Source organism: Cynoglossus semilaevis, chromosome 8 (assembly GCF_000523025.1).
Source record: "Cynoglossus semilaevis isolate Cse_v1.0 chromosome 8, Cse_v1.0, whole genome shotgun sequence".
Lineage (NCBI taxonomy): Eukaryota > Metazoa > Chordata > Actinopteri > Pleuronectiformes > Cynoglossidae > Cynoglossus > Cynoglossus semilaevis.
In genome coordinates this window covers 20,877,772-20,905,611 of record NC_024314.1, presented here as the reverse complement: position 1 = coordinate 20,905,611, position 27,840 = coordinate 20,877,772, and the positions used below count along the sequence as shown (strand labels likewise).

Genomic DNA, 27,840 nt, shown 5'->3' with positions numbered 1-27,840 from the left:
TTATTTGTGTATACATATACAAAGTACAATAATTATAATTATTTTATTAAACCATTGTCACTGTAGCACTAAAATAATTTAGTTAAAATTAAACTTAATTGTTAGTTTTTAGCAGTAAAACTTTAATATGAAACAAATATTGTACAACTGTCAGTATGTATAATTCAAGTATGTAAATGATTAAACCTAATTTTTCTTATGTGTCTCGTTTCGGGTTTTTTGTTTGTTTATTAGAACAGAATGATTTTTGGATAGTTAATTATCAACATAAATTGTAAAATGTATTTATCTTTAGTTAATTTAGACAAACATTTGAAATACTTTTGAGAAACCCCAGTGACTAATACTCTAACTGTCCAATAAAAACAGCTATTGCTAGGATATGAAACTCCGCCGCCCAATCCGGTAGTGTCTTTTTGCACCGCGTCAGGCTACGGAAATAGGGTCTTGCTACGGCGCCTAGACCCACTTATTAACCCGAGTTCATCGCCAGTAAACGGCAGTGGGACAACAGAGGGTTCTTAGAATTTCATGTAGAAACGGGGCATTTTATCGAGCTGCGGTCTGACAATGGGAGTGAACAACAGCACCCACCGAGTGTCATTTGAATCAGACGAGCATGAGAATATAATGGTGGTGAAGGGCGTATGGGTGAGTGACATCCACATTGGAACGCGTGTAGACCGCTGATGCACATACGTCATAGGACGACTAATGTCACAGTTAAACTTAAAGTCGAAAAAACTGTTAAAAGCCGAGCAAACTAGAATGTCAACATTCATTTATTTATTCACTCACAAAAAAGTTTAAGAAGTTAAGTTAGACTCATACCTTATGTCAGAATTAGTGACGTCAATGTCACACCACATGTTCTGTTGTATAAATTAAAACCCACTTGTTGATTAGTGTTGTCAGTAATTAGAGAAAATGTTAAAAGTTAAAATTACTTTACCTCAATCTTCTGGGACAAGGACGAGTTTGTAGCTCTCTGTGAATGGAAAAGTTCCACCAAAACAGTGACATGTCACATGTGACCATCACAAACGTTGAAAATGAACCTGAGGTCATTCTAGTTTTATCCTGAAAAATTAATCAGTAAACATTAAAGTGCAGAATAACAATCATTCAAAGTCTCACATCCCAGGTCATGATCTCCAGACTATATCCTGAGTTTTGTTTTTATTTTTACTGATTTAAATGTACATATTTCAAATATTTATTTGTGTTGTTTGACAGTTTATGTTAGAGTTAGAAAGTGTCCCCTTGTGTTTGTATGCGTGACCTGTTGCATGCATTGTTTGTCATTATCACTAATGGTAAAAATAGACTGAGAGGCCTGATCTGGGACAGCTTCAGTCCACAGAAATCTATTATTGCTTAAGGCAACTAGATTAAAAAGGCTATAAAGACTTTGAACATTTTTTTTAATAGGTTACAAATAATTTAGAGAGAAAAGGTGAAACAAGTAGGCTTTGCAATTTTTTTGATGTTTTCATGTATAAATATTCAACATTTTTCCCTATTTTCTTTTGTATTTTGTCTTAAATAACAAATCTCAAATAAGGAATTAATATAATAGTAATTGATAAGTTGCTGCTCAACTGTTTCCTAATTGTTGGCTTAATTATAAATTATCATTATTATAAACAGTGATGCTATTGACCAAGTTCGTTTAAAGGTCCACAAATAAAACTCCTTTGTTTCTTTTAAAACTTTTCTTTTTCCTTTTTTTCCTGCAGCTCTCCAACAATGTCATCAACCGCATGAAGGAGCCAACAGCTCCTTCTAAACCCAACCCTGATTCCCCGTCTCCACCTCCCACGGTCCCTACTCCACCTCCTCCTCCACCTGTCTCAAGGCCAGTGCCTCCACTATTTGATCCAATTACCTCCTTGCCTCCTCTGTCCCAGCTAAAAGAACCTGTTGCACCTCCAGCTCCACCTCCTTCATCTCAACCTGCTCCGCCAACCTCAAAGACCGTGTCTCCGCCAACACCTCCTCCTAAACCTCAAACAGAGAAGGTAGAACCCAAAGTGTTGCCATTTTTATCAACCCCTCCATCGCCTCCATCCTTCCCTGCTCCTGCCGGCTCTCCTGCTTCAGCTGTGGTGGAAGATGTCACCCTGGTTACTGCTGCTCCTATAAGTCAGCCCATTGCCTCACCTTTGCCTCTTTCTCCCCCTACTTCACCTCCTCCTCTTGCTCTTACTCCTCCTCCTCCTTCTTCCTCTCCTCTTCCTTCCCTTATACCTGTAGTTGAGCCAATCACTTCTCCCCCTGCGATTGAACCCATTGCTCCTTTACCTGTACCTGAACCCACACCACCCCCTTTCCCTATCAAGACTGAGGTCATTCCAACTCCCCCTCCTCCTCCGCCTCCTGCTCCTGCCATCTCAGAACCCCTCTCATCCGCTTCAATTTCGGAGCCCACCATCCCTCCTCCTCCTCCATCCTCAGGGAATGCTTTGCCCTTGCAGCCCACTTCACAATTCGCTTCACCTCCGCTGCTCGATTTTACTGCTCCCTGTGAACCAGTTGCAACTCCTCCTCAGCCTTCTGTCAAGCCGGTGTCTCCACCTCCACCTCCAGCTCCTGCTCCTGAACCAGTGGTGGTGCCTGAGTCTATACCAGCCCCTCCTCCACCGCCTCCTCCACCAGTGGGTGAGTTTTAATAACAAACTGACTGAATATATATTTAATAAATGATGCCATAAAAGGTTTAAAGATGCTTAATAACTGAGAGGTAATATACACCAGCACCTACACACTAACACATAAAACTAATTAACAGTGTAATAAAATATTTGATTAAAGTTAAATAAATCTGTCATTCACAAGCACCGGTCCATTAACTCATGGTTTACCAGAATGATTATTCAAGACGGAGGTTCATTTATCTAAACACAACAATAGTGTTGTCTTCACAAAAACAACACCAATAATAAAATTACTGAGGTTGTTTTTTTTTGGACCTATTATTTAAAATAACTGCATTCCTTATCTTCAACGACAAAACCAACCGGTGTTCCATAAAAAGCAGCCAGGTTCTATAGATTAGATGCAAGGATGTTTTTATTATTATTATATTGTATTTTTGTACCACAAATTAGACAATTAGTAATACTAATAAAGGCTGAGCATTGGCTGTCAGCATTGTAAACACACAATTCTGTTACATGCTTAACAAAAAAAATGGAATAAAAGCAAAATCAAATTAACCATAAACCATGCCATGAATATTGGCATGGTAATTGTTAATAATAATAAAAAAAGAATACATGCCGTGTGTTTCTGCCTGTCTATCTCTGTTACCTGTCTCATGAGTTAATAAGAGGTATTTAAATTAACCTTAGTTCACACACAGGCCACATCTAACTAGTGTTCTCCCCAAATGTGTGTTATGAGGGTAATTCCTCTGTTTTTATGAGGATGGCACAGACTTTATTTTGATGAGGAAAATGCTCTGCAACGCAGACAGTGATATGTGCCAAAATTTGGCTTCAGCAGAGATAGTCGATGAGTTCTTTACTTTGACTTTATGAGGCGTTAAACGTATTGGCACCAGATGTATTTTTTTTTCAGAAAATAGGAAACTTTTTGATTTAGTAACATATCAGGTAGAATAATGTTGTGTAAAACTACAAAGTACTTAGTGGATGCCGGCTGCCGCTGAGTATTTTACATAACTGTGGGGTTTAAACCACCTTAAGCCTTTTTGCCTGCAACTTTTCAGTCAGATTGTAATTAGTCTTAATTTTAAAGTCGAGCCTCACTGTAGCTTTGGTCCTGATTATATATATTATGATTCATAGCTTTGCCCCAAACTATTAACAACATTCTTTCATGTAATAATGTTAAAAGACTGATGCTGTAATTAGCGGCCCCCTCCACTCTGCCTCATCACTATGGAGCTCCAGCTGTCATGGTAACCCCTTGACTTCCTCTTGGTCATTTCTGAAATTATGTTTTGTTCTATACAGTGAATAATTCTCAGTTTTATTCGCCAGTATTGTGACTTCAGAATAACTCCATGATCTTACCAACGGGGAGAAAACAGTGTGAAAATTCAGCTGCTGACGGTTAAAGTCACACAGGAGTTACAGGTCAAAAAACCAGCATGACCAAATCTGCTTTTCCAATTAAACACTAATGTTTAATTCATCTCAGAGGCTGTATTTTTTAACACTGTTCCAGTTTTACAGCAGGATTATTTTCCTGTGCTGTGTTCTGTCTCCGAGCTCCCACAGAGCTGTTATTACAAGTTTAAATAAAAAGTGTTGTTAAGGAATATAAAAAGTTTCCCTCCGTTGGGGTTTTTTTTTTTTTTTACACACAAAGGATTAAAGTCCTTGTAATTTCCTTTTTGTTCCAGTGATAAGTCTGAATGATTTTTATTTCATTTTATTGAATTAGAGCCATTTACTTTGCAGGTAGTTCAGCTGACAATTTTTGTTCAGTGCATATTACGTTATGAAGTTTAAAAATCTAAAAAGCATTTTACAGACAAAGGAACTTATAATAGTTATTTTCAGCTTGTTTTTAGGAAATATTGTCAACTTACTTTGAAGCTTTGAACCACCAGCAGTCACAACAATGTGTTTCCTTCAGAATTTTAGGTAACTGTGTGTTGCTTCTAAAACGTTCACACCCACATTAACAAAAAGACTATTGTTTCGCCACTCATATCAGCACAAACACATTCATTGCTTCAAATCTTAACTGAACTTTTAAAAAAAAAAAAAAACTGCACAAATGAAACTCCTACAAAAGTGCTTTTCACCTGTGAGGAGAAAATTAAATTAAAAGTCACTGCATTTTCCCAGCTGCGGCACGAATTAATTAAAATGTTAAAAATATTAAAAATTCATCTGCTTCAGTGTTCTTCACCTGCAGCAGCTCCACACCGCCCTGGGGGAACCCACCCCCCCACTTTGGGAACCACTACAGTTAAAAAAAAAAAAAAAAAGAAAGAAAGAAGCAGAGGACAGTTGAAAGTTGCCTTCTCAGTATGCATTAAATTTCTGGTGTGGGTGTGAGTTCTTCAGAGGACGGCACTCAGGGCAGCGGGCGGGCAGGCTTCCCCATCCCTAACTTTCAGCAACAGTCAGTGAGGTAATTAAATAAAGGCCGACTCCTGCCACGCCACAGTGACTCCAGTGATTAAACGACACCTCCACACTTTCACACAACAAAACAGCAGACTCATTAAGGAGAGGAGGTGGTGGGCGGTTGGTTGTTGGGCGGTTATACTTTCTATTAAACTTGGACTTACTGTAGGGCCTCCAGTGATCTGACTCTGGAATCTACCCTTTATGATGAAGTGGTGATGCAACTGTTGAGCTAGTGCTCCAGTTGATTTGTTTCTTTCACTGACCTCACTTTAGGCCAAGGGTATTTAACTCAAATTTGTTTTTTGTTTAGTGTAAATACTGTGTAGTACAACAGTGCCTGTATAAGTACCTGAAGTACTTAACCATATATTGATGGTAACCTCCGCTGGTGGTTCGGTCACCTTGAACTTATACCGTGTCCATTTTCCCTGGATCTGTCTACCCTTGTCTTAACTTTACTTTGGTTACTAAAAATAATAATTTTATCATTGATATTTAGTTTTAGGAGGAAACAATTACTGCTATCTGGGGAACTTTTGTTTGCCTGATCATGAACCTTTTCCACCCAGCACCGCTGCGTTTTTAGCTAATTAGCTCACGTACAGGTTCGAAACCAGTATTTTACCCAATTCTAATTAATCACAATATATATATATTATTTTTTTTTTTTTTTAAGCAGAATTGGCCCCCGGGCCAGGAATTTAGAACTAGGTTTTACAGCCAGCTACACAAACTGTTTTCGTTACTCTTCGCCTACGACTCACCTTAGTAGCTAACTGGCATATAACCACGACAACCCTGATAGTGGAGTAACTGAATAGTGAGTGGCGGAATGAAACCAGCGATGCCTTCACTGTCCTAGGAAGATGTATAGTTGCCACACCAGTTCAACAGCTAAATCCATTTATAATTGTTTGTCTTGACTTCTTTCTGTTTCTTCCTTATGTTTAATCTATTGAGTTTGATTACACCGCTGTCAAATAGAAATATTAAAAAGAAAACACAGACAAAAAAAAACCCAACAGGTTTCTCTGGAGACGGCCTTTGTTTGCAGCTAACTCTGCTCCTGCTGTCAGGTCCCTGCTTCGCTCCCTCCCTTTTAAATTAAGTTGTTTCTCCATTCTGTGGAGCTAATTGGTTTTCATTTTTAAAGAATATTGTGGCCGTAACCATCTCACCTAACTTTGTTAAAGGTGAGGAGTCTGTTGAGTGCAGCTATTATGATTAACTGTCTTACTGCTGTCACAACACAACAAATCTATTAATCCATTTCCTCTTTAAGAGGTTTGTTATAGCGACAAGGCCTAAATTGCTTTTTTTCTTTTCTCAGTCTCACAACACAGAGAGTGTGTTTGGGAGGCAGACACAGGCGTATATTTTAATTGTCTTTTGCTACCTTCGCTCCACACTCATAACCACAGTCTCCGGTTTGGTGTATCACTTTATTCTCCTTCCAACTATGAGTCGGTGGCTGCCCTTTGCCAGGCAGTGGCTTATATTTGTCTTGCAGCAGTAATGCACGCTGACATTTACAGAGGTATTTCAAACTACCCTGCAAGCAAAGTCACCTTCCTGCCTAATGTATACCAAGCTTATATTAAAAAAGGATTTAGATGATTGAGCAAAAGGGCTAAACTATAGAAGAAGAAAAAAAAAAGAGCACAACTAATGAGAATCCAGTTAAAAAGTTGCAATGTTCGGCCCGGTCCTAAAAGGGTATGACCTTAATGAGGCGGACATTGATTATGTGTGTCCACAAAGGTTGGCTATCGAGTGAAGCTCACAGCAGGTCGGCTGTCTCTAAATCATGGCCTGAGTCAGAATGTGTGCTGATTACACCGTCGCCAAGGTTGAACCTCCTACACTTTCTCCAATGTGCTATAAATATTCATACGGCCGTTCCCACACACTGGGCCGGACTAATAGTCTGATTAAAGATGTCTCCCAGATGCAGCATAAAGGATGGCAGTGTGGGAAACACAGTGAGGGGACATTATAGTTTTACTTGTGTACATACATGAGTGTAAATATTTTGTCTTCGAAAACAGTGTTTTGTTTTTTTTGTCTTCAAATTATGAGTGCACTTCACATTGATAATTTACACAAACAGTGGATTTTAATGGACTGGCGTTGGCTGCCAAATTCCAAAATCTTAAATAATATGTAAGGATGCCCCAATAACAGTATCGATGTTATAGGCCTGATACTTCATTCAAATACCAACACTAGATTCCAGCAATTCTGGAGGCATCCTAACAACTGGGACGAACATGGGAGCAAGATTTGTTTTCAGTCACGATACAGTAACTAAACACCTGAAGAACGACCTAAGCACTAATTTAGCTAATGTTTTACATCAAAACGGCACTGGAAAAATTAGACAATAAAAAATGCTCAGCTCACCTTCTGTTCAGCTGGATTTTTAATATCAATTATCAATATATCCTTAGTTTTATTGAATTATCTAATGTGTTTAATTTAGAAGTATTTCTTTCCTGTTGGATTGGGTTAGACTTGTTTTTATTGGAAGACAATTAAGCCGTCTGTTGGTGTCCACACTTGGTTTTACCCACACACTGCTGGTCCAGTTAATTTCCCACAAAGCTATGCCATCTGAATACAACTTACTTTAGTTTATAACAACCTAAAGAAGAATTGTTATGGTACCATGCATCGCTGATTTCACTTAACTGTACCTGTTTGTAAAAATCGCATCAAGACTTATAAGACTTATTTCCTGTTCTAAAAACGTATTTTTTATCTATTTCTTTTCACAGCATGGATTAAATTAACAGCAAAAGAAGTGAATAAAGACAAAGTCATAATTGACACCTGGCTGCTGGGGTTAACTGCTCCTTCCTGGCTTTTTTTAACTTCTTATTTGAGCGAAGTATAAGGTGTGCGGTGACTTGACTAAGCAGGAAACGTGAGGAAGTGCTAATGTTACAGATTATGCCCTCCACTCAGGTCCCGGGGTTAATGAAACTTCTGATGAGAAACGCAATTTGCCACTGTCTATTATCTCCACCACCAATAGTCTCTGCTCCAGCGCCTCTCTTTTTCTATGGCTTTTTCCGCAGGGTATAGTGATTGGTGTAAAGGGAGGGGGGGTGTTAGCGGGAGCGGGTGGCCAAGTCTAAAAAGATGATGAGTTTTTAATCTTTTTAACATTTACATGCCCTACTCTGGATTGACATGGGCTCTATTAATCTGGAATTGTCTCTGACCCCCAACCAGCGTCTCTCAAGGACCAGAGACGGTGTTTATCGTATCAGACCCTGTTCTCTGACTGACCCTGGAGGCCTGCTAGCTATCTGTACTCCCTCTCTGAGAGGCTGCAGAGAATGTGGTGATAAGTACAGAGTTGCTTAGTCTTGCTGAAGCGGAGACTTTTGTGTTTTGAGTTTGACAGTTAATGGGTATCTGTGTTTAATACAAAAAGATTTTGAACGTAAGGTGAAGCTGAAATGTCAAATGGTAAATGTTCATAATGATGGGACTCTCACCTGTTGAGTTTAGTGCCCTCTTCTGTACACAAAGTACAGAGATCTACGATGGTAATTGTAAGTCCGTAACTGGACGTTTTTTTCCAAAGGTTTTTGAAAGTATTTTTGTAAGTCTTAAACAAACGCTTAAGATTTTTTCACATTTCTTGGTTCTCTGAAAATGGTGACTTGTTCTATTTAAGTTAGCTTAAAACGGTGCTAGCTACAGGGCTCCTAACTTTGCTCATTTTTGTCAGAAGTATATCAAAATACCTACCTCTATCCAATGGCTACACACTATCATTATCAGTAGAAATGAAGTGAAAAGTTTAAGCTAGAAAGTTTAGCTCTAGCTTTCATTGTTTTCAGGTTTTCCCGTTGTAAACTCTGATGTTATTCTGACGGTGAATTCGTCGTACCTTTGACTACGCAACTTAGCAGATTGAGCTACACTTTTTTGAACAGTCGTCATTAGACTTTCCTCTGAAGTGAGATCAATAGTACAGCTGAGCGCCTGTCAAACTTGATTGATATTATCTTCCCACGGTGTGGCCAGTAGGTGACGGCGCGCTCCGTCTTTAAGGAGACACTGTGCAGCAAAGAGTTGTCAACCGTCAATCAACACTTCGTCTTCACCAGTGTTTCTGTCACGCACAAACCCCTCTGCCTGATGCCTATTCATTTTCTTTCCCAAAATGTCACGCTGTGAGTGTGTGTGTGTTCCATGTTGTCAGCAACAGAAAAGAAATGTACACAAAGCAAATATCCCAGAGAAACAGACAGGATTATAAATGTATTTTTGTTTTGTGTTGTGCATTGATGTCTCTTGAGACCAATTTATTAAGGCAGAACTCGCATCAGTCACTGAACAAGGTGGAGAAGACTAAAAGAAAGAAGAGGATTTTTAGGAATCTATAACTTTTATTGAACCGAGGAAATCTTTGAAAGTCAAAATTTGTTTTCTTTATAAGAAAAGAAGTTGGCAAAGAAAAAAAAACTCTTTCAAAAAGTTATAGAACAAAACATTAATCCCTAATGTTTTGTTTGAGAAAATGTTAAAACAAAGTACATGATGACTAATTTGTAACGATACAGCTTTGTCGATACTGTGGAAATAAACCTCCCTTGGTGCGTGCTACCTGCAATACCTCTGTGTCCCATCAGAGGGGCCAAACCTCCACTTTAGACACCAGTTCTTTAAGTAACGCAACAAGAGTTTTGAATGTTAATTTTTTTCCAAGTGTAATTCAAGAAAGAAATTAGCTTTTGGTTTAGCTTTGGTGAGCTCTGTCCATGGTGCTGGAATCAGTAGCCTAGAGTAAGGCATCACTGGATTTGCTGTCTCATTAAATCAGTTTGTGTGTCACATGTGGGCTTGGAACCACTGGTTTTGCACCAATAATCTAAGCTATATGTGATTTATGAATGACCTATGGTTTCAGATGAGCAGCTATATAGTGGATTCAAATCATAAAAGGTACAGTATTAACAAATTGATGCTCTTCAACAACAACATGAGTTGATGTTTATCACATAGGAGTAGATCAAACCAATCACCAGACAATAAAATATTACAATTTGAGTTTGAATTTAGTTTGTCTTTCTCACCAGACAATAAAATATTACAATTTGCGTTTGAATTTAGTTTGAAACAAGCGGTCTTATTGTTTCTGTTTGTTGTGTACAGACTTTAAAGTCATCATGAAGCCCTTGACCACCACCGATACCACATTCCAAATGTCAATAATGATTCCCATTGTCTCTCATATCCACTAAACCACAGCATCAGTCTGAATCATGAAGCTGTTTTGCGTCAAAAATTCACTCTCCTTCTTCTGTGTTTGTTGAACAGCCTTCAAGAAAAGACTGGCTCTGCACTCGCCGCTCTCATTGTTGATCTGATTTAGGCCAGAAATAGGTTTTTGTGTGTGCGTGTTTGCCTTTCAACCGGTCTCCTGTTAGCACATATTACCTGGTAATAATAGAGCCTGACAATAGGGATTATCCCATCTTACTAATGCAGTTGGGGAGTAATCTTGACACACTCAGACTCTCCTCCAATCACTGCAGTGTCGCAGTACGCTGCATGGCACTTCTGCCTTCAGAGCACGTTTTGGCCTGTTTGCTGTCTGTCGTCTTTACCTTCCTGCTTAATTACCTGCCAAGATGGACCGGTGGAGACATGCAGTTACATGTGTGATGTCCCTGATATGAATACATGAAGACAGGCTGGTGTGTGGTTGGAGGATTGGGATATGTGCTTTCAAATGTCAATATTATATTATAGGATTGGGATATGTGCTTTCAAATGTCCTTTTGGTTCAATATTACATACAATATTACATTTTTTAGTTTTGTTTATATGACTTGTGGTGTTGTGCACCTCAGTTCAAATGGTTTTACCCAGAAATTGATGGTACTTTAATTAATTCCATTTATTTGAGAGTCAACATACAGTATCTGCTTAAAATGCAGCTCCAAACTGGTACAGAACCTCCTCCATGCACCCCCCCCCCAAATGTTCTCAGCAGTTCTTGAAATGGACACAAATGTAATCATTACTTAGATGTTTGCTAGTCTTAAGGTTTGTACACTTTAGAACAATGTGAAAGGTCAAGGTCAAATGCATTCCTCAGATGTTTTTTTTTTCAATGTACACTGATACCATTTAATGGTGACATTAATTAACTGCAGTCTTAGTTTCCTTAAATATATTTTGACTTGAAACTTTTTTTTGCTCTATATATTGACTTTTAACAATGACTGTACTTTATTATTTATTTTATATAATTATTTTATACAAAAATATTTTGCTTATAAATAAATAGTTGCAGACTTTCTTTTTTTTGAAATCATATTGATCAGCTAATTGTTCAAACCCTTATTTGTTTGGGTGTCTCCTCCTGACACAGTAAAAATATATTTTTTTTCATTGCTCACTGGATCAATACCTACTTTTTTTCTTTTGCTGTTATTTAGATGGAGCCCTAACCATTTACAACAGAACTGTCTGCAAACAAAGCTTTTTACTAAAAAATGTGTTTCTCCTTTTTTACATTTTGGGCTTTTTCTCTTTCTCTTTGTCCCCAGTTGATGAAGAAGCCCTGAGGAGGAAGATCTCCGATGAGCTCCATAAAGGCTTTGAGCAGGAAAGGGCCAAGGCAGAACAAGAGCTACAGGCCTGGTAAGATGTACTAAAACACACACAGGTCAGTCAAGGTTATAGTCAAGAGGACATTTTACTGTTATTTTTACTGTTGTTTGGTCCTTATTTCATTCCTTCCTGGTTTGGATCATGATAAATGAACTACCACCTCCTACCACCAGGGCGTCAGCTTCTCTCTACACTTCATCATAAACTGATGTGTGACTTTTTCCCCCGACTCTTATTAATAGTCAAAAGGTCAGAACAGGTTTTTTCAGATTCCCACTGTTTTCCGTATCCCTCTTTTTCCAACCCGTTCTGCTTTTGTTCTTTTTCTCCTGTTCATTCTGGATCAATTAATCATGTCTGAAAAGGAGGTAGCGTTCTTCAGGTAATTTCCTGGTGGTTGAGTGGGGTGATCTATTAGACCAACGTGATGAAGAAGCTCTCTTTATGTGAGCAGCGTATTCCCATTCTCTGCCCTGGATTATTTTCCTGTCATTTCCTGTGCTCGACCCTCTTTCTCTTATTTTTTTTTTTTTTTTTTTTGACCCAAAGGGGCAGGTGCATGGACTACAATGTCCAATAATCGTCCCCCCTCAAAGACTGGGACCGTCTCCAGCAGACCAGGGTCAATCAGCAGCTGTGATTAGCCACTAAATGCAGCCGATCTCTGAAGCACAGCCTTAATCTGTCCAGGAGGAGGTAGCGTTAGCCTGGTGATTAGCCTAAAATCGAGGCCCTTTCTGAAAGAGAAAAATGACTACTGGTGTTAAGAAATTGTTTACCTATTGATTTTTTTTTCCCTCTCTGAATATTTTATTTTCCTTGTGTTAACTTATTGATGTTTCTTTACAAGAATTTAAGTGCTCCCAAATTGGCACCGTTTTTTTTTTTTTCTTTTGCCAATAATTGAAACCATGGTGGCTGGAAGGATGAGCAATACTATACTAGTATTCTCTAACCAAGATAGTATATGAATATTTACCACTGCCAATGTTTACATACAGTATGTGTTTTTTTTTCTTGGCAGTAATTACCTAGCCTAGCCGTTAAGGTTGCGTTAATAAAAAATATATTTTGATTGAAAATAGAATTTTTCTCCATATTTATTACTTTAAAAAATAGTTTAACTTAAGGAGTATAAATTGAAGGGATACAAACCTAATCCTCTCCTTAGATGTAGAAGTAGTTGCTCCTAACAGAACGAAAATAGTATCACTAAGATGTGCTCTTCTTAAGATAAATTAAATTTAAAGTCTTTTTAAAGTAAGTGTAGAGAGCCAGAAGTTTGTTTTACACAACATTAAAGTGTTTTGAACAGTTGTTGGGGTTTTTTTTTTTCTAAAGTAACATCCTGGTCACGGAACGGGAATGTTGACATTACGCTTCTAAGTTCTCTAAACATGAACCTTTTGCACAGTACTTAAAAAAAAAAATGGTTTGTTTGGACAGTGATGATCTCAGTTTGGAAATCCTTTGCAAGTTAGCTATGAATGCCTCTTTACCTGTGCAAAAAGAGCATATTTAACATGAGACCGGTCATAAACTCAGATTCAAGTACCAGTATTGAAAAGGCAATGAATGCTCATATATATATTTCTTTGCATCACTTAATATTTTTTTTACCTTTATTTAAATAAAACCAAAACTTTACAATATACAGTATATTTATAAATTTGTCAATAGATAATCACAGATAAAATGGTCTATTACACCACTCGTATCGCTTCCTCTTGTGTCCACTACTTATAGGCTTATCATGTGGATATATAACATCACAATGGTGTCATATGATGATAAATTCCTCCGGCTCTTGTCTTGCCAATAACACCACAATACTGGGAGATTAAAGGGCTTTCACTCCCCTTTTTATATCATGGTTACATTTTCTCATTCATTAGTGTTGTTCAGAGATAAGGGTCACTGCTGCTCCCTTTTAATTGAAATAGATTAGAGGACCTTTTTTCTCTCCTGCGTTGTTGAGCCATAATTAAACTTTGGCTTTTTTTTGTACTCTCTAAAAAGGGCAGACAGTTGAAATGAAAGTTTTTGGTTAAAAACAAATGTGGCAGTTGGATTTTGGCCTTTGTATGAAACAAATAGCAAAGGTGCTGCTAAAAGTTAACTAATGGACCAGGAAGAAAATTCATAAAATTATTAGACCTAACCGTGATTATAGTGCCCTCTACAGAGTCATGGAGGTGTTATTTGGGGTCCGGTCTCTAATAAGAACCAGACTTTACGAAAGTCCTATATATTATGAATTTAAATTAGTTTTAAGCCTTAATTTGTTGTAACTTTTCCACAGTTTTATATTAAAATTTGGATGAAAAAACAACAGATGGATTTGCAGCAGAGCTGAAGACATGAAAGATGCTTTTTGTTTCCCACAGCTCAGAAAATAATGCTGCAGCGACTTGTTTCATCCTGGAACCCTGGAGTGAACCGTTGCACATCCTAAACTCGGGGGAGGGGGGCAAGATGACACCCTCCCCCCAGGTCGCTGGGAAAATGCCCAAACATAAAAGCTATGAAACATTTGAGTTAGTTTAGTTCAGACCTCCTCGAAGAAGACACTAATTTATAATGTTCTTTTCAAGGCATTTATTGTTTTTACAAGACAGTAGAGGGCTGATGGGAAACGAGGAGCCGGAGCTGTTAGTGAAGGAACTTGGTGATTACATTTGGTAAATTTACTGTATATGTTGCTGCATTTCTGTGTAGGGTTTTCCAGTTCAGGGGAATTGTAAGGAACAGTGGGGCGTTTAGATTAGTCCGTGTATTTTTTTTTTCCTTGGCTTTACGGACATAAATGAACTCCAGAGATCTGGCTTTTGCATGTTTTGCTCTGCCGGCAGTGAAGCGAGGGCTCAGTGAAGAGTTCATTTGGGGTACAGCTTAAACTCATTTGTAGCAAGGAGCGGCTGCAGGGAGAAGATTTGCCTCCGCTGCTTCTCTGTGAGCCATCAGAGCAGAACGTCTCAGAGAAAAGGCCGTCGGAGAAGAAGGGCTGAAGAGGGAGGGGCGGAGAACTTGCACAGCGTTTTGCGTCCCTTCCCCCGGACCAAACTCATCCCATGTCATCATTGGATGCGGTTCTTAGAATTTCCTCCACCTTTCCTTTTTTTTCCCCTGCTGTTGTCTTGTGTTCAGCTGTCGTCCCCCACTCTCGCTGTTTCTTCCTATTTCCTGCCATCCACTTGTTCTGTTTCTCATTTTAATTTTCCTCCCTCTGTGTTAAAGTGCCCACACAGTGGAGACGGAAAGGATTAGTCATTGTTGCGAAAACTTATGCCCATTATTTCAGCATGGATCCACCCAGCTTGTGTGATTATAATTGCATATCAGACTTTTTGAGTGAGAACGCTGACCTTCCCTGGGAGAGCTTCTGCCTTCCTCCCAACACTAACCAGACAGAGTGTTAAATTTTATGGCCAGGAGATAAAATAGAGATTTTTACATTTTGTTTGTTTAATAATTTTTATCTCTCTTAGCTCTCTCTCACAGGCTTGTAAAGTTAAAGTAAAAATGTCATTCAGTTCAACCTTTTTTCAGGCAGAATTCTGTCTTTGGAGTAGTGATGATTAATGTGCCAGCATCTGCCCATTACTCATCTTTGAATAACATCAATGATTCACACAGTTCTGTCTCTGCTTTCTGGCCTTTATGACAGTCTAACTGTGAGTAACACAAACGTATTCACAGTACTCATGATGAATAGTAGTAATAAGAATAGTAATGACCATAGTAGACAACTATGTGTTAAAGGAAAACAGATTAATGCACAACCAGCTGCTCAGATGCCCAAAATCCCAATGTGGACATTTTTTTGTAACACAAACTTAAACCAATAGGACCAGTATAAGTTCATAAAGTCACGCGAGAACATGTAAATAACGCACTTGAGAGCCAACTTATCCACATAAGTTAGTCCTGCACAAAACTTGGCATGAGTGTGTGCGCGCCACAGTTGACTGTACGTAGGAAAATGACTTCTTCTGGTTGCAACCGATAGTTTCAGTGAGACGCCCTGGAGAAGGACTGAATGTCTGGGTTTTATTAACTTTGAGACGTGTAATGTCAAGAACAAGGTCACTCTGTCCAGTTCAGCTACTCTTTGATGTAATGTAATCAATTTGTAAAACACAATCTGGGGGAAAAGTAATAATACAAAATATATACATATTTATAAATATATATATAAATATATACATGTAAATATATATATAAATATATGCTTACATATATTCTAACAATATATAAGTACTAAATATGTGTGTGTATATGTGTATGTATATGTATACATATTTGTACTATTTATGTTTGTTATGTTTCATAATACAATTCTATATAATATGCATAGTAGGGTGTCACACATTCACTCTTAAAAAAAAAAAAAGAAAAAGTTGTTGTTCAACCCACTATCAATAGATCCACTCTCCAAAAACACCTTCAGGTGTTGAAAAATTGTTGGTTTTGTTTACTGCTGTTGACCAACGTGACAAATTACAGTCTTCTCCTCATTCATCTGCTAAATGTGCTGGTGAGTGAGTCCAATCGCTAGTTCAGGTCATTACAAAAACAAAACAAAACAAAACCCAAAACGTTCACTTGGTTTAATCTCCCCTAAGACACAGTCGTAGTAACAGGATGATAGCTACCTGTCATCCCGGCTCACTCCTCATAACCAAGCAGATGCACTGTTTCTCCCACAGCATCAAAATGTTGGGAGTGTTGGTTTTTTATGCTTAGTCTGACATTTGAAGAGACAATAACAGAGAGGAGGATGAGTAAATGATCCACTCTGACAGTTTCCAGCTGCTGAAGTTTGGTGGCGCAGCTATCGCTTAATAATAATTGTGGGGTAACGCAAAGGACACAAAAAGTACAAAATGGATTTTTATGCTCCTCCTGAAATGACTCATCCTGCTCAGCTGTCATTTGTTTGGCCATATATTCAAATTTCACTCTGTCCCAGCACTTCCAACACCGCAGAACAGTCAGGTGTTGTGTTTGTGTGTGTGTGTGTCAGAGAGAGTGCACAGCTCCATAAAATATTCATAACCAGCATTCAGCCACATTATTTTTAACATCAATATTGCATCGGGCCTTTAAACGCCTTTGTTCCAATGCACTTGGGTTGAGCTGCTGCTGCTGCGCAGGTGTCGCAGCGTCGTCCCACCAGACTGATTGTTTGGAGACACAATGTGGAGGTCCCAGGTAGACCCACACTGCAAGACGCTGGTGACGTGACTTCCATAATCTGTGTTATGTTAATGGAAAAATAGTTCTCATAGGGTTAGGGTTTGAAACAACCAGGTTTGTTTTTCCACACCAAAAATTCACACCATCTCTGCCATGTCTTTTTGGTTTTATTTGTCATTTTCACAAATACTGCCCCAAGAGGAGCTGTGACTTTTTCTTCAGCTATTTCTGCTCAAGGTTATTTTCTGAGAATCCGTAGTGACTTCTCTGGTAAAGGCCAACACATACCATTCAACCAGCACTACACTTCTCTCTGAATTAATGATACACCACAGGTTCAACCTTTCCATCCAGACTTTACTCACTGATCCAACAAAACAACAGGTTCCTGGAAAAAGATTATCCTCTCCTCTTGCTGGAGCGTCAGGCCAAACAGCCTCCACTTATCTTCTGAAGAAGAATATTTTTCTTCCTTTCTCACAGTCATGTTGCTGTCTTTCTTCCCTCACTGTCTGACTCAACCATGCTGTCTTGAAACCCCCCACACCCGCACCCCGCCTTCCTCCCATTCAGCCCCTTCCCCCTCATTTCCCAGCAGTGCCAATCTTCTGCAATAGAATGAAAAATGCGTTCAATATCCCCGAGACAGGGTAATAATGACTGGAAAGCAATAGAGGTGAAGCAGAAAGATAGCATCCAGCTAGTGATAGCAGTCTTTGCTTGGGTTAGCACTTGTGAACTCGGTGGGACTCACTTTTCTGCTGGGCTGTCCATTTTCTTCTCGACATTTCTGTGACTTGACCAGGTTGTAGATTTAAGTAACCCTTTCTTCACGGCCAAGCGTTTGGCAAAATGCCCCCTGAGAGAGACCCCGTGGGTGAGGATTGTCAGGGACGCTCCCGCCCTCTCTTTTGGTTTAGTTCTGCTTTTGTCACTTTGTTTACAGTGTTGGCACTGTAGCCGAGTTCACGGCAGGACATTCATTGTTAAAAGCCTGCCCAATGACAACCTGAAGTTAGGGCAAAATTTTGGAGGCTAAAATATTCTTCTCTTGCATATTTTAATTTTTTTGTAAACATGGAGTATTCTCTCTATTTTAAAAAATGCACAAAATGCCAGAGGTTTTGATGTATGTGTATCTCAACACAATTACAGTTTTTGTATGATGTAAAAACAAATGATCTGTTCATTTTTAAATAATTTATTATTTACCATAACTTTAAAATAATTGTTGTTTTCTTCATTGGACAAATTATTTTTCTACAAAGATTTTTTTTCCAATTGTTTCCCCTAAATTGTATTTGCTCTTTTTACTGGGAGCAATTGTTAGCTTAGAATCCTGATTTAAACATATTGTCTAATTGTAAATAGAAAAAAAAACAACTTTTATCTTTAGTCATAAAAACAAAGCATTAGAATATGTTAATTTTGTTTTATTTCTTATAATACACCAAACACTAAATGTAAAACACTAGACTTTAGAATTTTGCATTAATGGCAGTAAATAGATGGGCAATGGAGCTAGCGCTCCCTCTCCAACAGAGGGTGCTAAAAATCATGTTTGAATGCCAGACACTCCAGAATCAGTGGTTAATTAGAGCTGGTCAGACTGAAGGGAAGCCTCTCTCCCTGAGTACTATGGTAACAGTGAAGTCTTAATGAAACACTGTCTTGATAAATAAAGCCTTAAATGAACAAAATCCACAACAACATTTACTACAGAATTTCCAAATTGCATTGTGGTAAAAAAATTATGGTGAATTCTAATTCTGTCTCGACCTAAGCTGATCCTCTCTGTCCCTCCACCTCTCACATCACCTTATCTGATTTCCCTCTGTCTCTCTGTTTTTTTTTGTTTAAATATTTGTGTCTTCCACTTGTGCAAAATATTGACAAACCAACCCAAACCCCAACAGACAAATGTCACCGTCTCTACAGGTGAAAGTATTAAGGTGATGGAGTTGAAGGTATGATACCTGTTGCTGACACAAACAACGTCACTTTTCCTTTCGTGATCGTGTGCCGTCCATGTTTTCATATCTTTCATGTACAGCGTTCACCGCTGTATTACAAAATTCCCCATAAATGGGAAAAGAACCTGCACCAAGCTCAATAATTTAAAACGACAAATCTTCACGTTTGGCACAGAGACGTAATTTGTTTCTGTTGTTTGCTGGACCGCTGGAGTATAACTCAAGTCGTTTTGTTTTTTTCTTCTTTCCCTTCCTTCAATAACACTGTTTACTGTTCCTGCTCTTTCTGTCATAGCGGCCGTTCAATCTAAATCTTCCTGAGTAAAGGTGGCGTAGCATCGGAGGCAGGGAGGCGTGGGTCGCGGGGAAATGGTGAATGTAAGAGGCCATTAGGAGGCTCCCTGTAAGCGCTGGTGTGTCCGTGTGAGATGGAGCCAGATGATGGATGGAGTTTGCTGACGTGGGCAGCCCCAATGGAGTGTGCGACTGGCCATGGCCGGTCTCCCTCTGTCTCCCTCCATCTCCCACTCCTTCTCGGCTGCCTCGCTGCCTCTCTGCTTCGCTTCCTCTGGGGGCCCATGTGTCATGTCGCCACTATTCACGCTCGCTTTTTGCGCCCGACTCTCTCTTCTTTTCTCTTTCTCTTTCTCCTCATCTCGCTCTCCCCACTCTACTCTAACATTAAGTGCTGTGGCAGGGCAAATGTCAGCTCCGAGACAGGAGACATATTTTCAGTTCACCCACCTGTCCTCACACCAAAGCTGAGACAGTGAATCGGAGATTTAGTTTGTCCTCCCATCGTGATTCATCACTGTATAAATTCTGCATGTGTTCACAGGTGAGTGGAGGAGGAAAATTAGATTTCTGAAGTAGGATAACAAATGAAAGCCTCCCTGGCGGATCAGTGAATACCATTAGAAAAGACTTGAAAAGGCAAAAACTGTGTCTTTGACCACACGCTCGACAGCCCCGATTATCATATTAAATCATAACAATGATCATTGAAACCTGATGAAGCTGCAAATGATTCGAATTCAAATCTGTGGCTAAATGTTTTCACAATTAAGAATTATGAAAACACAATAGGGCATTTTCCCGTAACTGCCAAGGTTTGATTTAAAGGGGCCATGAATGGTTTATAAAAAATGGACATGTCAAATTTAAACAAAGCCTCATTTGGAGCCTTTATTATTTCGAAATTAAATAATAGTTTTTTTTACTTGAATTGTATTTAAATTAGTCATAAAACTTATTCACTGAACTGGTTCAGGTCCTTTGTTCAAGTCTAGATTACTAATGGAAAATCTTTTGTTGAGTAATAGTCCAGTCACAGTTGCTAAGGTCACTTCCACTTCAAAAGAATTCTAATTGTAGAAAAATGTAACTTTTATGTACAAGGGGTTGCAAAAACTTATATATATTATGTTATAATTGTAGAAAAATGTAACTTTTATGTTCAAGGGGTTGCAAAAACTTATATATAGTATATTAAAGTATATATTACGTCACTCCTTTGGTCAGACAGCTGAGTCCATGTCTTATACACGGTCAACAGATATCACATCAATCCCATCAAATACAAATATATTGATCAGTTATGATTTCAGTTGATTAGTGGGATTTAATTTTGATTTAGAAAATCCCCACACCTTTTAACCAACAGTATTATTTTTAAGTATTTTCCTGGGTTTTTGTCACACTGGCGATTATTTACATCTGTCAGTGATTCTCTGTCCCATCTGGCCGTCTGTCTGCTCCATGTTTGAGATTACCTCCTTTGATTGTCCCCTTAGAGCAGGCTGTTCAGCGTTGCTCCTCTTCACCAATCAAACATGCTGTTACTGAGTTGGTAGAACGTTGCCGGGCAACTATGAGAATGCATTGACAGGGTTCAAATGGTGATCTTGCTTGTGCAGAGATCATCTGTATTTCCTTGCTTCACTTAATTAACGACTCTCCATCTGATAGACTTGTCCTCCGTCCAGTTCAGTTGCGCGACTTATTTATTATTTAGAAATAATTAACATTGATCAGAAGCGACTATCGCGTGTCAGTTTAGTCCGACACAGATGCTTATTTAGTTTATAACATCTGGGCACTTGTTCCCATTGTTGTCGACTCTTTGCAGGCTGTGGAACAGCAATGACATTAATGGATGAATCTGACATTAGTATTGAAAATCAATATACAAGTATATTGACCTATGGCTGTTCTTCATTAGCAGCACAATTGCTTTTGTGACCTTTTAATTCTAGTGGGAGAAGCTGCTGTGCAACAGTGCTGCAAGCAGAACAACAGGTGTGTGTGTGTGTGTGTGTGTGTGCTTGTGTGCTTGTGTCCAGCTGCATGAAGATAAGACAGGAAATGCTCCAATGCCACCATGTTCAGGCTGGACGCCATGGACATATTTAAACTGCTTTTTGTGTGTGGTTTCCTTCCATTAGGTGACAAAGTAGTTATGAAAAAACCAAGAACATTCTTTAAAAATCTAGTCATACAATGGAAACACTTTGAGTTGCTTAACCATCTACAGTACAACATTAATATTTTGATAACTGAAAAGTCAATTCACTATGCAAATATTTGCAGGTTGGAGGCAGAGAAGGCCCAGGCAGCAGCCAAGGCCCATGCTGACGCCCAGTCCCAGGTCCAGGATGAAGTGTCCAGGATGCTGTCTGCTGAGCGGGCCTTGGCTCAAGGGAGTCTCCAGCAGGCTCTTGTTAGGGAGAGGCTGGCTGCTGAGGACGAGAGGCACCGGGCTCATGTTTTTGTAAGTTTGTCATCATTATTATCATCTTTTTTTTTTTTTTTAGTTTTCCAGTCTTTTACCAGACAGGTGGCAAACAGGTTACCTACGACCACTAATAAATGTCCTGTTTTTGTCTTATGTGGTTTTATTTTGTTGACTTGGAACTTACAAGTGTTGATGGTTGATTTTACCACTGTTGGTGTACACACCAATTTAGGGCAAGATAGGGCATAACTTGCACTGTTGTTAAGCAATACACCCTATAGGGGGCAGTGTTGAGTTCAGAATTAATTTTTGGACGGACCTCAGTTTCTCAGACAATAACAAACATGGCGGCAGTTAAAGAGGTCAGAATGTTCCTGCTCAGAGAGACGTCCAGACAGAGACAGTACAGGAGACGCTGGTACAGCATGTGGATGGAGCAGTTTTCTGTCATGGTACTGTCATGTCTTCTTCTTGCCTTTCCTTCCATGGGCACACATGAGCTGTTCTGCACAACATCCCCCGATGGTTGCTTATGGTACTGCACTGTTTCATGCCGGGGGTATGCATCCAAAACTTTCCAAAAACAAACCAAATTACAGATTAAATGAACACAATAGATGGACAAAAGGCTTGGCCTCAGTCACACACAGAGTTTATTTGCTGTGATCGACAGACCAACAAGAGTGACAAGTATGTGAGCATCGAAAGGTTTTTGACTCACAGTCCAAGAAACATAAATTTACGATCGTAAACACCTCACCTTGTGGTGTCACTTTTAAACAACACATTAAAAGTTGGCCTGTCTCACTGTCGCCACATCCCAAGTGTGTTTAATCATTTTGTCCTCTGCCTGTTCATCCTGCCGTATTATGAGAGCTGCCTTCACTTTGGGCCGCCACTGCCTCTATTCCCCCGTAAATTGCCTTTGTCGAACGTTGTCAGACGTGCTCCTCTCTCCACACAGACACACACACGGGCCGAGCATTGTTTTCAAAAAGAAAACACATTTTCCCCAGAGTGTGGCTGCTGTTTATAAACCTATGCTATTGATTATATAGCCCATTTCACACACTCATCGACGTAATGGAAAAATGAATCATTTCATTGAGAAAGGGAGGAGAGAGGAGGAGCTCTGACCTGATTCCACACCACGGGACAAGTATATAAGTGATTCCTCATTTGGAACAGCGATCACATCACAAAGAAAAGAGACGCTGACACATGATGTGATGTGTTTTTCCCCCTTAAGCGTTTGTGAGGGAAAACGTTGCAATTGTGTTTCTTGGCTATTTAGTTTTTGATGCTTTTTCTGAAGACGAGCAAAAGGAATGGCATCGACAGTGAAACTTCTAATGAGTGGCACAGTCACTGTTTAACCAACCATTTTCAGCTTTGCATCATTTTCTTGACATTTTCCAATATTAATGACACCATCATTTAGATTAGTCACCAATCAAACCAACAAACATCAACCTGCTGTTACTGCTCTCTGTTTCAGCAATATAAAGGATTATTATTATTTATTATTTAGGAATGTTGTCTGAAATAATCCTGATTTATTATGACCAATTATAATCACAACTAATCAGAAACTTTGTGATTAATCAACAGGTTCCCAGTGATCAGTCTGATTGGAAATGTTTTATATTGTACAACTTAAATATACACTATATACAAAAGCATGTGTGTGTGTTTATATGTACTGTATATATAAATACACATATACACAAACTGCACATATACACATATATGACTCTGGAAGTCATATATGCATTTCTAAATACAAGCACAGGTATGTGTATAGTTAATATATACATATATTATTGTATTTATCTATATTCATATATATAAAAACAAACATATCCTTATTGTATATTAATACTCCATATCAGATTGATTAAAAGCCCATACCTTTTATAATAAGTTTTGTAAATATTTTGCATGTTGGTCAACTACATTCCATCAAACAAAGTTGACTAAAGTTTATTGACTAAATTTGGACTATTGGTGGTCAGGATTGACGCTCCAAATTGAAACTGCCTGCTGTTCAATGCTGTACTCTCTTTGTGTAGGAAAAGTTTGCTGCCTATTCACCAGGAAGCTGCTACTTGTAGCCTAAGGGCCGACCTAGGGATAATAATGGCTTTTGAAGCTGCAGTTATGAAACACCGCAGTGACTCTGTATTCACTCTCAGTCTGCACCTGTTACTCAGACTGTTTGAATTCCCTCCATTGTGTCTGTTCTCCTTCCAGTTTGTCTTCACTTTCTTAAAGTATGTATATTCAAGCAAAAGGAGTCGCTGTCAGTGGGTTTCTGACTTTGTCTCCGTGTGTGTGTGTGTGTTTGCGCGTGCCTCTGCGTGTGTGTGTATGATAATTTCCTCCATTTGAGCGTTCTTCTGGAGTGTCGCCGTTTTAATGGAATCCAGCGGGTTATCAGCAGAGGCGCAGCGCCGTTTTCACCACTCGTGTAATTGTCAAGTCAGACGCCTTGACAACAGCCACTGTTCTTTTCAACTACAAATGGAGTTTTTGCTTTTTCCAAAGGCTGCCTCTCTCCCAGGGCATCTCCCAGCCATTGTCATTTCACTCCGTATTTGTCAAAACTCCGGGAATGTTCCCTTCCTACAGCGAACTCATGTTAGATAAAACGTACGTTTCTCTTGTTTTTTTTTTTTGTTCCTTCGTGTCTTACTGTTAGACTCCTCTTTTTATTACGCCTGTGGAATGCCAAAAGAAATAAGGACCACCTTTGACAAGATTCAACTTAAAATATATGTACATACCTTTTCTTACATTTCAAATGACTTGCTTCTGATTCTTTGCCCCTAGTGAAATGTGCCAAACTCATAAGCATCAATTATTAGAAGTGAAAATTACTGCCGTTTTAAATGTCGGTGTGAATATGTTAATCAAGACTGACACCTGGGAGAGGTGTTTCATTTTGCTCTACTAATCACATAATCTGATGGCTAATAACTTGAAGACGTGCGTTCAGTCTGTGTTGCTACCGGATCTTGAAACACATTTTGTGTTGCTACACTAAATGCTGCACTGGTACGAGCTAACTTATAATCTGATTTATTTACCCTGTCTTTTGTCTTTGCATATAAAAAAGAGTCCAAGTCCAAGTCACCTGAGGTGAAATAAGAGTTTTCATGACAGAAGAAAAGTCAAAGAAGATATAGTTAGTCGACAGATTTTGAAGTTCAAATAATTGAAATAAGATTTCAATGTCCCTGCTCAAGTCAATAAAAAACGAATTTTGATTAAATTTTGCAATCTAGTGTAGTGTTACCATTTAAGTTATCTTAAAAATGTTTTTTTATCCTAGTTTTATGATTTTCCAAAATCCTGATTAAATAATTAAAATAAAAAACTGATGAATTTTACAGAGATGAAACTTTAAGATCAAAGATGTTCATGAGACCCGAGAGAGATGTCATAACAATTTTAGTTTGGAACTTTTTGAAACAAGACATTTGTCTTGGGACCTTTGGACTTGATAAAAATAATATATAAAAATAATTTATTTTTTGGGGGGGCACATAAAATTAATGTAATTTACAGGACATGATGATGTGGACAAGTATTTAGAAATTGAGAATTATCTTTAAATTTACAAATGAACCAAGGGTATTCAGGCGTAGATTAAAGAGCCTTGTTGCTACAGTGAGTCAATCCAATCTCTTCAGATTGGTTTTTAATTGCAAGTGAATTGACCTGAACACACGACGGTCACAACTGAGACAATGTTTGTCTGCGGTGACCACCGTTCTTCTGTGATATTGATTTGTCCCCCTCATTAAGATCCAGGTCACGGTGAGCAGCCGGGCCCCCATACGTTCCCTGCTCCACTTCAGACACAGTCGGAGCCACGACGCGTGCACTTATGCCTCCCCACGCTCGCCTGTAATGGCCGTAACCTTCGCGACCAAAGCTGCACCAATTACGGCGACACCCAATCTGCACAACGACCCCGAGTCAGGGGTTTAGACCTGAGCCGAGTGTCGTTTAGATTTTATGGATTCATAATCGGCTTTCAATTGCTGGTTTTTATAGTCACTTAGTAGAATTTTTTTTTTTTAATGTTACCAACTGAGAGGCACTGCATAGACGGCTTAAATTAAAGGACCTTTAATTAATGAGCCCTTAACGGTATTCTCGTTCAATTTAATTATGTTTAACAAGTTAAAAAAGAGAAATAATTCACAAGTAGGGGTTAAATATACACTGTTTTTGACTCATTTGTCTGAACTAAACTTTCTTCACGTTCGTTGTCGTTGCACATTATTTTGACAGTGGGAAATAAAATAAAACATTATGTTCATTGTTGCCGCTGTACTTTTTATGTAATATCATCGTAAATCCTGAGGCTTCGTTTCTGTAAAGGCTATTTTTTGCTAACGTAATTGTGTTTACTTTCATTATTTTTATAGAAGCTTAGCTTTAAAATGATTTATACCTCTTTTTTTTACACCCTTTTTTAAACTCCTCTTTTATCCACCTTAGATTTATCGCAGTCACTCTGCAGTTTTATCGACGGTCCTCGTACAGTTGCGATCTTAGTCTTTTGACTAAATTGTAGCTCAGTGTTAGTCTCAAATCAGTCACTCTTTGTAGCCAAATGATTTTAGTTATTACATTAAGTTAAAAATGAAATTTAATACTTTCAAATTATTATATTCTTAATTTTGCTTTTATGGCATTTTGGATTTTAATTGTTTTTTGAAACATTATATTTTATATTATTTTTTAATTATAAATGGATATCATTCATGACTATCTCAGGTCCAACTAAAAACACTTCAAATTTGTCTCGTTTTTCTCAAATATTCAAATCGTTCCACAGAGGTGACCATGTGTCTTGATACCAGTAGTAAAATAGTTCTGTGTATTAATACATGTTTTGGTGACAAACTTTCACCCACTCCCTCGTACTGTCATCTGTTCGTTCATCCCTAAATGACAAATCTTGAATCTTAAACTTTTGTCATTGGCTCCATACTGGTTACTTGGCAACCACGAAAGGAACTAAAACTGTTTCCTTTCCCATCTGTATCTATATCAGTAGTGAACAGTGGGATGCTGCACATTAGGAAGTAATGACAAATACATTGACAGTCTTATAAATGCTTCCGTATTGTGTAGTTCAGGCTTTTTCCAGGAGCAAAAAGGAGCTTCGTCCTCCCCCTCCTGTCAGGCTGAAGGGCAGGAGCCAGGCAGCAAGTGTAGCAGTAATTGAACCTTCACAGCAGTGTACGCACAGGTTTGTGTTGTCATCACTGCTGCTGCTGCTAGTGTTGTTGTTGTTCACAGGGTTCTCCTGTCTGGGGGTCGTGTGTTTTGTGTCAGCGTTCACACGTGTCCTGCCACTCAGGGGGCAAACGGGTATTTACAACAGTCCAGTTTGAAGATATTCAAGTGAAATTATTTTAAAGTCGTTTACTTTTTTTTGGTACAAAATTGAATCACACACTTGTGGACAGTTATTTTTTGGTATTTTGTTTGAGAGTTAATTTGGTCTCTTTATTCATCAATCATAAGTTAATGATTCACATGATACAAATAGCTGTGGTCAAGCCAGTCGTGCTGAATTAGTACTGCATTGTTCTCTCCTGATGTGTGTGATAACAATTAAATCTGCGTATCGTCTCGTGTATTCTGGAAATAAAAACATTCGTTATAAGTGTGAGTAATAATCACCTAGAAAAAAAGTGATGGCTTTGGATTGATTTGGAGCACAAATTAAGAGTTACGGTCAAATCATTAAACTCAACACTTAATTAGTTATCTGGTGTCATAGTAACAGCAGAGAGTGTTTGTATGTGTGTGTGTGTGTGTGTTCAAACCTACTTACAGTATTATTAACTGCTGACAGATGACATGATTTGAGGAATAACGACGTATGCAAGAATAAATCATACCACTTTCTTATTCCCAGTCTGTATCCACCTGTCAGTACCTGCGTCTGTGGTTTAATGAAATCATAGACTTTTGTCGCTGCTTTTGATTTCCAGCAACACCGCTCCCTGCGGAGGTAAACCGGTCTGCTGGCCAATCAATCACTGGCCTCAGCCTCTCACCTAGACACAGGCCCTAACCCCCCAGGCAGACTTTTCAATCAAACCCAGAGTCATCAATCTTCCTGGTGGTCTGGTTAGGGTCTACCAGTGCCTTTGTC

At 38.7% G+C, this 27,840-nt stretch overlaps 1 protein-coding gene across 2 annotated transcripts in view; it reads left to right on the top strand.

The window, feature by feature from the left end:
- Positions 1-411: 411 nt before the first annotated feature.
- The window catches only part of chchd3a (coiled-coil-helix-coiled-coil-helix domain containing 3a), a 67,065-nt gene continuing 39,636 nt past the window's right edge, over positions 412-27,840 (top strand). Inside the window, exons 1-5 of one of the 2 annotated variants that reach the window (XM_017034805.2) lie at positions 416-651; positions 1,740-2,021; positions 2,553-2,661; positions 11,687-11,780; positions 21,512-21,692. In XM_017034805.2, coding sequence (XP_016890294.1) covers positions 571-651; positions 1,740-2,021; positions 2,553-2,661; positions 11,687-11,780; positions 21,512-21,692 — 747 coding nt within the window. In that variant the 5' untranslated portion in view covers positions 416-570. Of the gene's footprint in view, positions 652-1,739; positions 2,662-11,686; positions 11,781-21,511; positions 21,693-27,840 lie in introns of both variants that reach the window. The other variant, XM_008315638.2, reaches the window with a different exon arrangement.